Here is a 16,276-nt window from a genome sequence, read left to right on the forward strand (position 1 = left end):
AAATGGACTAACTTTGTGCGTTTTTACCTTGAACACCAGGGGAAAATCAGGGGATTTAGTCAGCGCCGCATGTCATAAGCCGGACCCTTCCGGATTTAGCATGCCTATGTCATAAGCCAGTACCAGCACCCCTGACACTGAAAGCCTACCAACACAAAACAACAAAAGAAAGCCACCATTGCATATCTAAATCTTGGGCTATAGAATCCAAAGCCCTATCTCCACATTTCCCACTCTTTTCCCCTCCAATTTTTATGTTCTTCCCTCAAAATTCGCCGTGCCCCATGTCATACAAGACCAGTAAAATCCCAATCTTGTCAACATTGGTCATGTCACACTCCCAGGAACTTGGGCTTGCATTTCTCTAGCCAAATTTTTACATGCTCTTGCACATGCCTTGTCCACAGGATTTCTGAGTCAAAGTTAAATGTTATGACAGTAAGAAAAAGCCTTAAAAACGTGACTTTTTTTCACCTTGGCGCAAAGAGGATTCGAACCCAGGATCACCCAAGGTGGTCAATTCCCCCTTCGTTGACAAGGACAGTCCTACGCTGTGCGTGCAATGCAAACGTTTCACCAAAAATTTCATCGATTGATGCAAGCGTTCGTTGGCTTTGTATTTTCCCGAAGTATTTTTGTAACAAGAAAAATAACGAATATTTTATTTCGGAAAAGAAATGGCTTGCAATTCGATCGATGATGGAATCGAGAGAGATATCGTTGCGTGAAGTAAAAAGAGGCTCAATTATCACTGTCGCTGTGTGTTCTTGTCTGGTACTCACCAAGCATGGCCTTCACTCCATCATCTCCTATCAAACAACGAACTTTTTAGGGTTTCTTTGGTTCTTGCCCGATCCAGGGATCGAATCCCTTTAGCAGTGTGCAAAACTCGCGGGATTCGAACCCTCCACGTGCCAAGCAAACCTAAACCCGGGGCATTCTAGGGTTTGAGCGTGTGGCGCGTGGCTCGTGGAATCGATCGGCCGGTGGATTGATTTGGCGCTACATTTCCCGGATTCTGATCGCGAGCAGCGGTATTTTGGGTAGAGTATGATCCATCGGCCTCGCGCAGAGGATGAACAGGCTATTCTCCGGGGCTGCCCGAGCTGCCTGTGAGAGAAGAGCTTGCCACAGGTATGGATTCTTGCCGCATTTTCACCTAAAGACTCGATTTTGATGCTTTTTTTGGTAGAACTTGGTCCAATTCCAGTTTTTCTCGGATTGGATATGGACACCATCACTATGGAACTCTTTCGCAAGAAGCAGCTGCCAGTCCTCTCCAGGTACTCTCGAGGAATCTGGCTAGACACGGCGGGAATAGGATAGTCTTTGGTTTCTCTAGAACAGGAGTAGAATTCAAGGATGGCTGGAAGAAGAAAGGGACTGGCTTTGCCGGGTGGAAGCTCGGGAGAGGCACAGGGAGAGCCTGGAAGAATTCTTGGCTGGGAAGATGCTACTACCATCATCCACTATGGAAAGTCGTGGGGACGATGAGCTTGGCAGTCGTTCGCTCGCAGTTTAGTCCCAGGATCGCAGCTTTTCTGGTCGGCGAAGCTACGCTCATGCGCAGGCTGGTGGCCGAGTCCGAGGCTCCGACGTGTGTTCCTCTCTCGTACCACTCCGATATCCAGCCTAGTTACGTGCTGTGGATCTTTTCGTCGCTGGTGGAAGGAATGATGCTGCTGCTTCGAGCGCTGTACTTGGTGGTGGTTTTCGCTCCAGCGCTCGCTGTAGCTCCATTTGCCGACCCGTCAGACGCCAAGCTGCGGCTTTTCTGGCTGGAGCTTTTTCACAGCAGTCTGGAGCGAGCAGGGGCCGCTTTTATCAAGTGGGGGCAGTGGGCAGCCACAAGGCCGGACCTTTTTCCCAAGGACGTGTGCGAGACGCTGTCCAAGCTCCACTCGAAAGCTCCGGCGCACAGCTTCTCGCAGACCCGGAAAACTGTGGAGGGCGCTTTCGGGAAGAGGATCGAGGAGCTGTTTGAGGACTTTGAGGAGGAGCCGCTGGCGTCCGGGAGTGTTGCTCAGGTCCACCGCGCGGTTTTGAGGGGCCAGGGGAAGAAGCCGGTGACGGTAGCTGTCAAAGTCCGGCATCCGGGAGTCACAGAAGTGATAAGGCGTGATTTCATTCTCATCAACTGGGTGGTGAAAGCGTGCAATCACTTCTCCGGCTTACGGTATCTGAGGCTGGAGGACAGCGTGCAGCAGTTCGCCGTGTTCATGCTGACGCAGGTCGATCTCGCGAGAGAAGCTGCGCATTTGAGCCGCTTTCTCTACAACTTTCGGAGCTGGAAGGACGTATCTTTTCCCAAGCCGCTGTATCCCCTCGTCCACCCGGCCGTGCTCGTGGAGACGTATGAGCGCGGGGAGAGCGTATCGCGCTTTGTGGATTCTCCCAAGAGATCCCACATCAACAGCGCGTTGGCACACATTGGCACGCACACGCTGCTCAAGATGCTGCTGGTACGTCTTCTCTGGTTATCTTTTCTATTCTTTTCTTTTCTTTTCTCACTGTTTTGGCATTTCACAGGTGGACAACTTCATCCATGCAGACTTGCATCCTGGCAACATCCTGGTGCGAATGGAGCGATTTAATCCCGTGCCTGGCAAGGGACTGTTTCGATCGCATCCGCATCTAGTTTTTCTGGACGTCGGCATGACAGCAGAGCTCTCGAATAAGGACCGGCGCACGCTCCTCGAGTTTTTCAAGGGGATCGCAATGCGAGACGGCCGCAAGACTGCGGAGTGCGCTCTCCAGTTCTCGGAGCTGCAAACTTGCCCCGATCCAAAAGGTTTTGTCAGAGTAAGTTCTAGCTCGTTGGTTTGATCGTTTTGTATCCTCATCGTTTCCTCATTTGCAACAGGAAGTCGAGGACTGTTTCAAAGACTGGAATGCGATGGATTCTGCTGTACTGCACACGGGCGACTGCATACAAGAGCTCTTGGAGCGCGTACGCAGGCACAAAGTAAACATCGATGGCGATGTTTGCACTGTGATAGTGACGACACTCGTTCTAGAGGTAGGCGTTCTTTAAAGAGTTAGCTCCAAGGGATGCAAATTCATGGACCACTTTGCGCAGGGATGGCAGCGAAAGCTAGACCCCGAGTATAACATCATGGAAACTCTTCAAAGCCTGGTTTTGCAGAGTAATATGGCGACCTCGCTCTCGTATACGATAGACTCGATCATGGCGCCGTGAGAACACAAGTTTTTCGAGGTTGGGTCTCGTCCAAGTAAGAAAGTATATACGTAGCTATAGTTTTTTTGCCAGTGATTAGCAGTGTACATAAAGAGCAAAGAAAATAATGGATAGTTCTTCCTCGATCGAGACAAAGCTCTTTTGTTTCAATTGCTTATCGTGGAACTATATCTTCTTCCTCATCACAATGTTATACCGCCTGCTGGAGAAGGTCTCCAGAGTTTTGTTGAGCACATCCACACTTTTGATCTCGCTGGATCTCAATTCCAAAGCTTGGCGGCTTTGGAATGAGTCCCAGGAGCTGGAACATCTGCTGGTCTTCGCTAAAGCTGTTGTTTGGAGTGGTCAGAAGTTTCTCGCCTGTGAAGATGGAGTTTGCGCCAGCCATGAAGCACAGTGCCTGCTCCGGCTGAGAGAACTTTACTCGCCCCGCCGAGAGCCTCACCATCGCCTTGGGCATGCAAATCCGAGCTGTGGCGATCATTCTGACCATCTCCCATATCTCAACCGGCTGTAGAAACACAAGGAGAGAAATTCTCGAGTTTAAAGCTTTGATGGAACGAGAAGAGTTACCTTTTGATTTTCCAAAGGAGTGCCTTTGACAGCAACTAGAGCGTTGATTGGGACACTCTCTGGATGCTGAGGGAGCGTCGAAAGAGTGTGTAGCAAGCCTATTCTATCCTCTACTTGCTCTCCTAAACCAATGATCCCACCTGATGTTTCAGCCATAGTTTTAGCTAGTTTCATGGAGAAAAAAAACGCGGAAGAAAAAGAGAAAGCTTGCCTGAGCACACGCTTATGCCCGCGTCTCGGACAATTTCCAAAGTTTTCAGGCGCTCGTCGTAGCTCCTCGTGGTTATAACGTTTGGATAATACTCCCTCGACGTATCCAAGTTGTGATTATAGGCTGTTAAGCCGGCCTCCTTGAGAGCTTGGGCGTGCTTTTCTTCGAGCATTCCAAGCGTGCAGCAAACTTCCATTCCCATACCTCTGCTCGCATAGCCAAAAAGAATCGAAAGTGAAGACACGACTAGCTATAGAATTCTTGAAAAGAGTGAATGATCCACACCTGATCTGTTTCACGTAGTCGAGTATTTGATTGAAGTTCGTGTTTCTTCCCACTGTGTCTCTCCAAGCCGCGCCCATGCAAAATCTGGTACTACCAGCATCTTTAGCCTGCGTAGAAAAAAAAAAGTATGAAACAATCCAGCCACAAAGAAAAAAGAAATTCTTTCACCTTTCTAGCAGCGTCAAGAACAACGTCTTCACTGAGGAGCTTTTGTCCCTTCACACCAGTGCTATACCTGGAAGACTGTGGACAATAGGCGCAATCCTCAGAGCATCCACCAGTCTTGATCGATAGCAGCGTACACTGCTGGACTTCGCGAAAATTGTGAGCATGGCGATGGACTTGAGCCTACATTGTCGCGAAGAAGAAGAAAAAAAGAAGAAAACTAGCGATGAGAACCTTTTGCCATGCATGTCTAGAAAGCTTTACCCCATGGAAGAGAAGATCGAGCAGCGGCGAGTCGTAAATCTCCTGGATCTCCTGCCGCCTCCAATCCGTCCGCGAGCCCTCCCGGATCGCTCTCTCCGCGGCCAGGGACGCGGCCACAGGCCCCGATCTGAGCTGCTCGGCGCTGGATTGCGCGGGCGATGGAGGCGGAGGCACAGGAGAGGATGGAGCTGGCGCGCTAGAGGAGAATCGCAAGCCCGCTGCTAGGAGGAATCGGTGGTGCGAGGCCTTGGCCAGTGCCAACGCCATTGCCGGCTAGAAAGAACACGAACAGCCAAATGGTGTGAGCAAAATATTATATGCTAGGCTAGGGTTTTAGGGTTTTTGTCCAGGTGGAGTGGCTATGGCGCCAGCGACTCCTCGATTTCCCGTGAGGTAGATCTCTCATTTTCCATAGCAAACCTATGGCAGACTCGCATTTCTCGATTCCAGGATTTCTTGCGCTCCTGGTTTGGGATCGATCAAGAAATTTGTGGCTCCGGTACAAAGATCTCACCTTCTTTCCGGGTAAGCAAGAAATTCCATAGCATTAAGCAAGGAATTCTATGGCATTCCTTCCTGACAATCTCTCCAGGACCGAACAAGCAAGAAATTCCTTTCTGACGATCTCCAGGACCTTCGATCGGGAGCCTTCTAGCAAGAAATTCCATAGCAGTCCTTCCTTGCGAGGTAAAATTTCTCTCCAGGGCCTTCGATCGAGAGCCTTCTTTCCGGGCAAGCAAGAAATTCCATAGCATTCCTTCCGGACGATCTCTACCGAGAGCCTTCTTTCCGGGTAAGCAAGAAATTCCATAGCATTCCTTCCTGACGAGGAAAATTTTCTCTCCAGGACTTTCGATCGATGCTATCCGGGCCTGGATGATCTTCGGTGGCCCGGATGAGTGCTCTCGTTCCCTCGCAAGAGCTGGAGCTGCTGCTCCAGCCTCTTCACTCGCTCCAGCACCGAGAGACGCTCTTCCTCCACGGCCTTGATGGTGGCGGACGTCTCCTCCTCGCTCGAGCTCTTCCTCTTCTCGCCGCCACTTCCACCACCACCCGGGGCCTCCTCCTCCCTGTGCTCTTGCCCATTGCCACTCCTGCTCGATCGCCTGTAGATCTCAATCTCCTCCTCCAGCACCGTCTTCTCGGCCTCCCTCTTGAGCAGCATCTCCTTGAGTATAGTGATCGCCTTGTGGTCGTGGAAAGCCTTCTCCTCCACCATCCTTTGGTACTGCCGCGCCTCCATGAGCAAGCAAGCCTTTTCTTCCTGGAGTCTCGTGATCATGGCCATGCTCTCATTGGCAGCCACCGCCGCCGCGTTCCTCTCTTGCTCCAGCTCGTAGTAGAGGCTCTCGATCTCCTCCCTCTCGCCTTTCAATGCCTCCTTTCCGTCAACTTCCTGTTCCTGGTGGATTTCCGCATTGGCGGGACGATCACCAGTCGATGAAAAGCTCTCATCTTGGTGTGGATCCAAGCTCTCGCCATGGTCTTCCCGCCCCAGCGTCCTCCAGCACTCGCAAGCTCCCCTGCAAACTGGGCCTTTTGAGCAGTCACACCTCTCCTTGCCATGTCCCTCCCGCCTCAAGCACTCGCAACGAGAAGGAGAAGACCGAGAAGGAGAAGCTCGAGAAGAAGTCCGAGAAGGAGCCTTTTGGTGCTGCTCTCGATCCGGCGGACACGACGTGATCCTCAGCTGGAGCTTGTCCACCAGCAGTTCTACGTGCCGCCTTAAGCCATCGCTCGACGAACAAGCCGGAGGAGATGAAACAGTGACCAGGTTCCTACCATCTGCCGCTGCCGCCGCGTCCATCATGATCTCCTGCAAGAACAACCCACTACTCCCGCCGCTGGATTCCTGCGCTCGAGGTCCCAGCACCCGCATGATGCAGCTGATACAAATCCCCTCCAGCCTTCCGCTTCGATCACAGGTGAGACAACTTCGCGTGCTCTCCTGCGATTCGTAGCGAGTAACTTGTTGCTGCAGGTGATCATTGTCCTGGGACAACGAGTGGTGCTCTTGGCAGCGATCGTGTTCTTCCGCGGCTGTTGTTCCCGACCAGCACGAGGCCAGGCTGCTGCAAAGCTGCGTCATCCTCGAGACGAGGAACAGCGTCGCCATCGCCAGGACGAGGCAGGCCAATGCGAAGTCGACGAAGGGGCAGATCACGAGCGACGATGTCCAGTAACGATCCACCATGCTGCTGCTGTGATTGGCATTCTTCTCGTGGCATGCCAATGCTATCATCTTCATCGCATCGCTCTTCTCTTTCTTTTCTCTTCCATTTTGTTTGCGCGTCTCTTCCCGGAGCGAAATCGCAACCGTCTGATACCAACTGTCACTATCCGCGGTTCACGGGCGCCGACGGCCAAGATTGAAAGCATCTCAGATTTTTATTTTCTAATGGTTGAAAGGTCAAACTTTGGTTCTCTGGCCGAGATTTTGGTCAAAGTCTTTGCTTTCGCAATCCCCACCGATCGATCGAAGAGGCCTGCGGTAACATCAAACGCATTTGAGAAACTCATTCAAAGAAAGCTCCAATTTCTTTTGCTCTTGAGAAAACAATTCCAAAGAAATAGTTTTTACCAGTGGATCTAACGCTCCCCTTCTCCATTCCACGCGGAAGATGTCCTCGCTGCTTCAAAACGATTCTAGATCCACTCTAGAACTCGCCCAAGTTCGTTAGATCAATTCTAGAACTCGCCCAAGTTCCAGATCGCCCAACTCCTTGCTTGATCCGGCCAGAGCCATGGAACCACTGGGGAAAAGAGAGAGTGGGCGACACACGAGACCAAGGGGGAGGGCCGCCAAGCACCAATTCTCACTCTGGCGGCCCTCCCACGACACAAAGAGCCGATTTTATTCCACTCGATTTGGAGGCCCGCCCCGTGAGCGCACCCGTAAGGGCAGGGCCTCCCCTATCCTCGTACAGCCATAGCCATACATCCTTTCTCAGATCAAAAGCGGGGAAGAAAATTTCCACCGCGAGAAAGGAATTCAAGGAGGAAGATGCGAGAAGGGGGAATTTGAGAAGCAATTGCGATGAGATGTGGTAGATTCCAAGGGAACCAGGCGAGATCCCGACATACCTTAGCTATGCCAAGTCAATTCCACATCAATATCCTCCACATTACCTCGCGCGCGCGCCATAGCTGTGGCGCCATAGCCACGATTTATATACTAACAGCACACCGACCTTTCTTGTCACGTGTCTAAACAGAATATTCTTTGCAATGGGAAAGAATATCCTTTGCAACTCAAGAGCGCGAGATCTAACGGTCGAGAATTTGCAAACGTACCAGAATTTTAATCACGGTGCCGGGAGATCGACGGTGAAGAATTTGCAAACGTACTCACGGTGTCGATTGAGTCGTGGGAGATCTGACGGTCGAGAATTAATTAGCAAACAATTGTTCTAAGAGGTGGTGCTTGCCATGAGCAAATACGCAGTGGCGTTCTTCTCGTCCAGCCTTAGCCACGAATCAAACGCAAACTTTCCCACCTCGGCGTTCTTCCACTTCTTGCAAGCTCCCAGCAGCGTGCTCCAGGTGATGACGCTGGCTGGAAACGGCATAGCTCTCACCACCGCCAGCGCTTCGTCCAGCCGGTTTGATCGCCCGAGAAGATCCACCAGGCAGTGGTAGTGCTCCTGGACGGGCGTCACTCCATACCGCGAGCTCATCTCCGCAAAGTAGTGCCTACCTTGGTCGACCAGCCCGGCATGGCTGCAAACCGTGAGGATCGAGAGGAACGTCACGGCGTCCGGCTGGATCCTCTCCTCCGCCACCATCTTCTCGAAAAGCTCGAGCACGCTGGAAGTGTCCCCCTGGTGGCTGTAACCGGCCATGAGAGCCCCCCAAGTCACCACGTCCTTCCTCCAGCGTCTGTTCTCCACCATCGCCTCGAACACCTCCCTGGCCTCGGCCATGCTGCCGCACTTCCCGTAGAAGTCGATGATGCAATTCCCCAGGAAAGGATCGCTGTCGAGGAGCTGGCGATGGTTCCTGCGTAGCTCGTCGTGGATGCTCCTCCCGAGTTGCAGTGCCGCTAAGTTGCCACAGGCGATGAAAGCCGCGAGGAACGTCCGAGCAGTAGGATGGTGATGCTGCTTCATGGCCTCGAAGAGCTCCAGAGCCAAGCCCGGCTCGCCGTTCTCGGCGTATCCCAGCAGCAGCGCGTTCCACGACACCACGTCCCGGGAGCTCATGCGGTCGAACACCGCGCGGCCGTCCAGCAAGCTTCCACACTTGGAGTACATGTCCACCAGAGTGTTGGAGACGAAGACGTTGGTGGTGGAGTCGAGGCCACTGCGAGCGGCAGAGGAATGTATCGCCATGCCTCGTTCCAGTGCCTGGAGTTTAGAGCTTCCATCCAGCCTCGACTTCTCGCACACGCTCGCGCAGGCTGTGAGAGCCGCGACGTAGGCCTGAGCATCCGAGACCGAGTCCATCCTCGAGAAGAGATCCAGCGCGAGCTCGGCTTCGCCGTTCTCGACGCAACCCAGCATGAGAGCAGTCCACGAGACCACCGTCTTCTTCTCGAGCTTCTCAAAAACCGAGAGAGCTTGCTCCACTCCTCCGCACCTCGAGTATAAACTTATCAAGCTGTTGGCGACGAAGGGGTGGGAGTCACAGCCAGCCTCGGCAGCTCGCCCGTGGATTTCGCAAGCTTTCGTCAAGCTTTCCTCTCGCACAAGCCTGCCATTGATCTTCCGGCCCTGTTCCCTGGCAGCTATGTCGCCGCATGCCTTGAGAGCCGCGAGAAACGTCGTTGAGTCGGCCTGGCAGCGGCAGTCTCTCATCTTGGATAAGATCTCCAAGCCAACTTCTCCCTGGCCATTTTCGGCATACCCGAGGATCAAAGCTGTCCAAGCGACTGCGTTGCGTGACTGCATTGCGTCAAAAACTCGCTGTGCCTGGATCATATTTCTACACTTCGCGTACATGTCGACGAGTGTTGTGGCCACGTAAATGTCGCAGCTCAAACCAAACTGGACGGTATCTGCGTGGACGAACTGCCCAAGTGTGAGATCCATGGAGCTGCCGCATGCCTTTAGAGCAGCGATGGCAATGCCGCAGTCTCTTCTTCTGGTGGTTGATGCGAGCTCGGGAGTGAAGTAACTCCATCTCCAGATCTTCCACTGCTTTAACAAGCGCACTGTTTAAACGCAAAGGAAAAGCAGCAGCACACTTACAGCTTGTCCTAGAGTGAAACACCGCAGAGGCGTAGCGACCATGAAAATGCATTGTTGGACTTACGCTCTCGAAGGTGCGCCTTCTTGCATTCTATAACCTAGGGCGAGCACTCAGAAAAGAAACGAAGTTATTGAGATTATAATAAAACTTCCTTGTACCACAGACGCCTTAGCAGCAGAATTGTCGCGGAATAATTTTCCCAGGATTCATAATGTTGTCGGGATCGAGGCACTTTTTAATCTTTCCCATGGCAGACAGCGCTTCGCTTCCAAACTCGGCCTCTAAGTACTGCACACGAACTTCAGCCACTCGTGCTAAGAACGAAGGTATACATACCTTCATCTTGCCGACGCCTACTCCGTGTTCCCCAGTGCAAGTTCCTGAAAGATAAACAAATATGATGAAAAACAGATACAATTTCCTGAGTTCTCAACCTTCCATCGCTAAAGCTATGTGCACCATCTTATGACATAAGTGCTGAGCTTCTTCGGCCTCGTCTTTGTTGGCCGGATCAAACAGGATCACTGTGTGGAAGTTCCCATCGCCAGCATGTGAAATTATAGCACTGCAAAGCAAACCTTTGAACCAAATATATCCGGGAATTTCCTTACCTTGGAAGTGCGGACGCATCAAGTATTTCTTTTGACGTGGAGATGCACTCCGCTAGCCTCGACAAAGGAACACAGACGTCCTGTGGCAATTGACAATTCAATACAAAGTAGAAAAGAAAGCTCCACATACAGTGACCATGGCCTCTGCTCCAGGTCTCAACGTCGAACAAGCCCAGAAAGCCTCTTTCCGAACCTGAAATTTCAAACGAGTCGGAATAAACGCGGCTGAACAAAGTTCTTGCTTACTTTCCACAAATCCTCCTTTTCTTCCGGCGTGTTTGAATAGACAAAATCAGAACCACTGTGTTCCACAACAATTTTGTGGACAAGCTTTGCCTGTTCGAGAGCATAGTTTTCTGCAATGAGAAATTCTTAGGATTCATAACTAAACATTAAGTAGAAGAATACCTGTTCCTATAAACTCGAACATAAGCGTTGGTTGTTCAGGATAATTCCTTCCATTCGCAAGATTAATTGCTTTTACTTGCATCTCATCTAAGAGCTCAACCCGTGACACCTGCAGAGATTGGAAGGCCACTTCGCTTAAGTTGGAGAATGCATGAATACCTGGATTCCCAAATGCATCGTAGCTATCGCAACATCAGCTGCATCTTTTACGGAAGGAAAGTTGCACATGGCCACCTGCAGCAAACACTGTGAATAATTCAGACAGGCTCTGAAGCTTACAATTGAGGCTTCGGGAATTTTTTGAAGACGCAGCGTAACCTCCGTAATGACACCCAGCGTTCCTTCACTTCCAATCATAAGTCTCGTTAAATCATACCTGGGAGATCAAGCTTAGCCCATCAACAGTCGAGGTACATCTAAGAAACTACCCGGCGGCACTTTTGCGCGCACGAGATCCCGATTTAACTTGGTCTCCATTTGCCACCACTGCCTATAGTACAGAAAACCATCAATACAAGAAAACTAAATGCCCAACCAAGCATACTTTCAAGGATATCACGTTGTCCCGCATTGTGCCATAACTAATAATCACGTGATTCAGGAAATGAGCACTAACTGGACTGTCAAAACTATTACCGAACTGCCAACGAACCCGAGCATCTGGTTGCGCACATTCCTCCAATTGTAGCTCCCGGACCTGACATAAACTAATGGATTTCGGATACAAGTGAAACGTAAACTTACCTGGATCTAGTGGGAAAAATAAACCGTAAGGCTTTAGAAACTCGTTCAGTTCAATCCATCCGAGTCCTGGCTCTACAACCACATCCATATCTTCAATATGCAAAGCTTTTACTTTCTGTTCAAAGAAAAACTTAGGAGAAGAGAGAAACAATTGAAGCCAAACCTTCATCAACTGCATATCAATGCTAACACCGCCAGAGGGAGTCAGTGTTTGTCCCTCTAGAGAAGTAGCCCCTCCAAAAGGAACAACTGGAACCTATCCACCAAATATCAAAACACATTCATTGACAAGAAAGCGGACCTTGTATTTTGCGCAAAGCTTTACAGCTGCCTGAACTTCATCGGCCGACCTTTCAAAAAAGAAATTTGCCTTTTTACTCTTTCGCAAAACGTACTAATTTGTACCTTGGATAGACCACAACGTCGGGAATGTGTTTAACGGGATGATAAGTATTCCATGGCTTTCCATGGTTGAACCTTTCATCTGGATCAAAAGCAATTCTCTCGGCCTGGATAGAACTATAAGAAACTGGACATACAAAATTTTATTTACCTCGAAGATGGCTTGCAGCTCCGAAATGAAAGATTCATCGAGCTTGCGAGCCTCCTTCGTTGTCACTAAAGCTTCTACACTGCACGATCCAGAGAGATTACAGTGAAAGCTCCATAATGCCAGCAACTGAGGTACCTTTTCTGTTCATCCTGCTCCAGAAGGGCAGCCTGATTGAATCCGAGCTCCACCAAAGCAAATGTGAACACTCCAGCGGCTCCCAGAGCTGCCAAACTCTGACTCTTCCCATTCCATGACGACGACCCACTGGAGAAAATTGGTGCCTCCAAGCACCTCCTGGAAAGAAGACTAGCCACTCGGACACTACAAACCCTAGACGCGAGCACACGACTGGCAAAGCGACGGAACGCCATAGAGGACACCAAAATACGAGAGAGCTAAATATTTATAGTCAATCAAAGGCAAACAATGAAGCACACTTGACATGTGATCCTCAAGAGCCAAGACTTCAAAATCTAGAGCGCCTAGATAACCCGAGAACCGAAAAGGAAGGAAAAATAGCAACCTGGAGACCAACCTCAAGATCTAGAAGCACTTTCTGTGCACAATCGATGGACCCGACTCATCGTACTCGGACTTTGCAATCCACATCTGCGAGAAACGAAAAAGAAAAACAAGGCTGATAAGAAAAACGAGCAAAAGAATGTTGTGGTACCTGTTGGAAGGTGCTGAGCGAAGCCAGGATAGAACCTCCAATCCAGACGCTGTACTTCCTCTCCGGAGGAGCAACCACCTTGATCTTCATGCTGCTGGGAGCCAGTGCCGTGATTTCCTTGCTCATGCGGTCCGCGATGCCAGGGAACATTGTGCTGCCTCCGCTGAGGACGATGTTGCCGTAGAGGTCCTTTCGGATATCGACGTCGCACTTCATGATCGAGTTGTACGTCGTCTCGTGGATACCAGCGGCTTCCATTCCAATCAGAGACGGCTGGAACAGCACCTCGGGGCACCGGAACCTCTCGGAGCCGATGGTGATCACCTGCCCATCCGGAAGCTCGTATGTCTTCTCCATCGAGGAGCTTTGCCTGGAGCTCTCCAGCTCCTGCTCGTAGTCCAGGGCGACGTACGCCAGCTTCTCTTTCATGTCTCTCACGATCTCACGCTCCGCCGTGGTGGTGAACGAGTAGCCTCTCTCGGTCAGGATCTTCATGAGCGAGTCAGTCAAGTCGCGACCGGCAAGGTCCAGCCTGAGGATTGCATGGGGCAGTGAGTAGCCTTCGTAGATTGGAACAGTGTGCGTGACACCGTCACCCGAGTCGAGAACAATACCTGATCACAAACCACGATCATACAACGTGTTAGAGGGAAAAACAAAAGTAGAACCAACTTGAAGCATCATGTCTATCGCAAGCAACGAAGAAAAGAAACACGCATCAACCATCTTGTCTAGAACAAGCAAGGGATAAAAAAACTCCATACCGGTAGTGCGTCCACTCGCGTAGAGTGAAAGGACTGCTTGGATCGCCACGTACATGGCCGGGACATTGAAGGTCTCGAACATGATCTGGGTCATCTTCTCGCGATTCGCCTTTGGGTTGAGCGGCGCCTCGGTGAGAAGAACCGGGTGTTCTTCCGGAGCCACACGGAGCTCGTTGTAGAAAGTGTGGTGCCAGATCTTCTCCATGTCGTCCCAGTTTGTGACGATCCCGTGCTCGATCGGGTACTTCAATGCCAGGATACCTCGCTTGGATTGCGCCTCGTCGCCGACATACGCATCCTTCTGCCCCATTCCAACCATGACGCCCGTGTGCTTGGGCCGGCCCACAATGCTGGGAAACACGGCCCTGGGAGCATCGTCTCCGGCAAATCCAGCCTGCAAGAACACACCCCCCGGATCAAAATCCACAAGAAACCGCGCCAGGAGCGCACCTTGACCATCCCGGATCCATTGTCGCACACCAGGGGCTGGATTTCTTCCTCCGCCATGGAGAAACTCGCTAGAAACAGGGCGCTAAGCGAGAGCGGCGATGTGAGCCACAGAGCTCGATCGATCAGACCTGTGACGAGCCCGGGGATGGATCGATCGATGGATCGCCTCCTCCAATAATCCCGACGCTGTCGCAGTCGCCCACACAAAAAGCTTGAAACAATAGGGCGGTGGCCACTGTGGTCCGTGCAGGCCAATCCCAGCCGTCGATCCGGGAATAGTTTTTAAAATCGCGAGACGCCGCCTGGGCGGGAAGGATGAAAACTCTCAAAGAAGCCCAGTCAAAAACAATCAGCCCCAGTCAAAGAAGGCAAGAATTTCTTATTGATTTTATTGATCTACAAAATGAGATTTACCATTTGTAAATTCTACTCTAAAAATTTTTCTTCTCCTCCTTCTGCTTTGAATCTTCGTGATCCATATTGCAAATGTTGATATTGATGTTGATGCTGTTGTTGTTTTTGTTGTTCTTCCTCCCTTTCATGTGCTTAGGACGTTGATGATCATGATCATCCACCTCTGGAGGATATATTTGATCAGAATTGGAGGCTGGTGCTACTGCTGATAAATCCTGAGCAGCAACACCATTATCCTCCAGAGACAGAAGCTCTCTTTTACTCAAAGAAGAAGAAGAAGAAGATAATGTAAGAGTGGCAAAGGAAAACAATAGAAAGCACAACAAAGCAGCCTTCATTGTTGTAGTAGTAGTGATGGATGGAGAGCTGATTCTCAATGGTTGGAGCTTGGAGGGCTTATGTATTATGTTACAAGGTCCAGCATGCATTGTCCATGCAATCACAAATTGCACCATTAGTCCAAATCCAAGATTACAGGATAGATTGTCAGGATGGCCGAGCGGTCTAAGGCGGCAGACTCAAGTTCTGCTTGTATTATGTTATGTATTATGTTACAAGGTCCAGCATGCATTGTCCATGCAATCACAAATTGCACCATTAGTCCAAATCCAAGATTACAGGATAGATTGTCAGGATGGCCGAGCGGTCTAAGGCGGCAGACTCAAGTTCTGCTCCTCATGCGAGGGCGTGGGTTCAAATCCCACTTCTGACATTAAAGGAAAAAATGGATGATTGGTTAGAGACAAAAACATTCTTGAAACTTTTATTGATTTGACAAATGAGAACATAAAAGGATTGAACTTTTTCTCCTCTTCCTTGCTTTGAATCTTCATGATCGATGGACTTCCTCCTCCAAACATTGTTGTTGTTATTGTTGTTGCTCCACCTGTGATTGCGAGAGCCATGGACTGGAGAACTTCCATCTTCATGAACATGAACATGATGATGATCATCCATCTCCCGAGGGTGCATTAGAGATGTGGATGCTGATTCTCCAACGGACGCGCTGATGAACTTCATGATGCTGATTCATCAACGGACCGCTGATGAGTCATAAACACCAGCACCATTTTCCAAAAGCTCCCTTCGACCCAAAGAGAGTGGCAAAAGCAAACATCAGGGACAAAACCAAAGCAGCCTTCATTCTTATATTTGCAAAACGAATAACACATTTCCAGCCCTGGTCAACGCTGGAGGTTTGGCATGGGTTGGCCCGTGATTCCCGTCTGGAATTTTGATCTTTGGCTCACCAAATTCCAGTTTTCCTTCCAGTTCTTGGTAGTTCTTTTCTTCCAATTGCCTCGATTATCTTCTTTCGCGGACGCACTACGATGGCGATCCTGATTCTTCTCGCGATTGCGGGGGCCCTGGCATCATCCCAGCAGCAGCAAATCCACGCGCAGCAGCTTCCCCAAGGCTGCGGTCCAAAGCTCGGAGTTCTCCTCCCTTGCCTTCCATTCTTGCAGGGCCAGGGAAGCAATCCCACGCAGCCGTGCTGCAATGGCCTGGAAACGGTCGTCAAATTGAATCCAGCGTGCCTGTGCGCGCTCGTGAATTCTCAGTTGGGTAATCGGATCAATATCACGCTCGCGCTCTCGCTTCCCAGCCTCTGTAACTTGGCCGGAGTGACCATCGATCTTTGCAACCCCACCGGTAAGTTCTCTTTCAAAATCTAAGTTCTCGATGGTTCTCTGGGGTGTTTTGTGTAGGTCCTCCTGTGGTATCGCCACCGGTTCTAGCACCTCCAACGCCACTATTGTCGCCCCCATATC

At 50.6% G+C, this 16,276-nt stretch overlaps 6 protein-coding genes, 1 long non-coding RNA gene and 1 other non-coding gene across 9 annotated transcripts; 3 read left to right on the top strand and 5 right to left on the bottom strand.

The window, feature by feature from the left end:
- The first annotated feature begins 913 nt into the window (after positions 1–913).
- Positions 914–3,324, top strand: LOC9647950 (probable serine/threonine-protein kinase abkC). Its single transcript, XM_002981446.2, has 5 exons — positions 914–1,134; positions 1,193–2,462; positions 2,530–2,802; positions 2,864–3,019; positions 3,080–3,324. The coding sequence occupies exons 1-5, from the start codon at positions 1,076–1,078 to the stop codon at positions 3,197–3,199; spliced, it is 1,878 nt and encodes a 625-aa protein (XP_002981492.1). The 5' UTR covers positions 914–1,075; the 3' UTR covers positions 3,200–3,324.
- LOC9647784 (biotin synthase, mitochondrial) lies at positions 3,235–5,030 on the bottom strand. Its single transcript, XM_024686515.1, has 6 exons — positions 4,698–5,030; positions 4,437–4,616; positions 4,269–4,375; positions 3,984–4,189; positions 3,773–3,912; positions 3,235–3,710 (listed from the first exon to the last, which is right to left on the bottom strand). Exons 1-6 carry the CDS (start codon positions 4,962–4,964, stop codon positions 3,390–3,392), a joined length of 1,221 nt encoding a protein of 406 aa, XP_024542283.1. The 5' UTR covers positions 4,965–5,030; the 3' UTR covers positions 3,235–3,389.
- A 19-nt stretch (positions 5,031–5,049) lies between these two features.
- LOC112350389 lies at positions 5,050–5,644 on the top strand. The gene is made up of 3 exons (XR_002993752.1): positions 5,050–5,090; positions 5,148–5,490; positions 5,545–5,644. It is a non-coding gene; the product is annotated as an uncharacterized LOC112350389 (long non-coding RNA).
- On the bottom strand, positions 5,433–7,869 carry LOC9647951. The gene is made up of 2 exons (XM_002981539.2): positions 7,279–7,869; positions 5,433–7,183 (listed from the first exon to the last, which is right to left on the bottom strand). Exon 2 carries the CDS (start codon positions 6,943–6,945, stop codon positions 5,560–5,562), a length of 1,386 nt encoding a protein of 461 aa, XP_002981585.1. The 5' UTR covers positions 6,946–7,183; positions 7,279–7,869; the 3' UTR covers positions 5,433–5,559.
- A 32-nt stretch (positions 7,870–7,901) lies between these two features.
- Positions 7,902–10,150, bottom strand: LOC112350387 (pentatricopeptide repeat-containing protein At1g11290, chloroplastic-like). The gene is made up of 3 exons (XM_024686511.1): positions 10,046–10,150; positions 9,887–9,984; positions 7,902–9,832 (listed from the first exon to the last, which is right to left on the bottom strand). Exons 2-3 carry the CDS (start codon positions 9,926–9,928, stop codon positions 8,108–8,110), a joined length of 1,767 nt encoding a protein of 588 aa, XP_024542279.1. The 5' UTR covers positions 9,929–9,984; positions 10,046–10,150; the 3' UTR covers positions 7,902–8,107.
- LOC112350388 (D-lactate dehydrogenase [cytochrome], mitochondrial-like) lies at positions 10,001–12,593 on the bottom strand. Of its 2 annotated transcripts, XM_024686514.1 has the most exons (18): positions 12,339–12,593; positions 12,204–12,282; positions 12,056–12,159; positions 11,952–12,000; positions 11,814–11,906; positions 11,651–11,765; positions 11,543–11,603; positions 11,451–11,487; positions 11,335–11,396; positions 11,186–11,282; positions 11,066–11,140; positions 10,907–11,015; positions 10,745–10,854; positions 10,629–10,691; positions 10,499–10,578; positions 10,322–10,452; positions 10,224–10,267; positions 10,003–10,175 (listed from the first exon to the last, which is right to left on the bottom strand). In XM_024686514.1, the coding sequence occupies exons 1-18, from the start codon at positions 12,572–12,574 to the stop codon at positions 10,056–10,058; spliced, it is 1,665 nt and encodes a 554-aa protein (XP_024542282.1). In that variant the 5' UTR covers positions 12,575–12,593; the 3' UTR covers positions 10,003–10,055. The 2 variants fall into 2 exon arrangements, with proteins under 2 accessions (XP_024542280.1, XP_024542282.1); XM_024686512.1 differs by having other exon boundaries at positions 10,001–10,175; positions 11,066–11,282.
- On the bottom strand, positions 12,579–14,321 carry LOC9647952 (actin-7). The gene is made up of 4 exons (XM_002981540.2): positions 14,091–14,321; positions 13,641–14,034; positions 12,877–13,490; positions 12,579–12,812 (listed from the first exon to the last, which is right to left on the bottom strand). Exons 1-4 carry the CDS (start codon positions 14,145–14,147, stop codon positions 12,747–12,749), a joined length of 1,131 nt encoding a protein of 376 aa, XP_002981586.1. The 5' UTR covers positions 14,148–14,321; the 3' UTR covers positions 12,579–12,746.
- Positions 14,322–15,132: 811 nt separating this feature from the next.
- TRNAL-CAA lies at positions 15,133–15,216 on the top strand. The gene has a single exon. It is a non-coding gene; the product is annotated as a tRNA-Leu (tRNA).
- The last annotated feature ends 1,060 nt before the right edge of the window (positions 15,217–16,276 follow it).

The sequence above is a fragment of the Selaginella moellendorffii genome, unplaced genomic scaffold, assembly GCF_000143415.4.
Source record: "Selaginella moellendorffii unplaced genomic scaffold, v1.0 SELMOscaffold_49, whole genome shotgun sequence".
NCBI classification, from domain to species: Eukaryota; Viridiplantae; Streptophyta; class Lycopodiopsida; order Selaginellales; family Selaginellaceae; genus Selaginella; species Selaginella moellendorffii.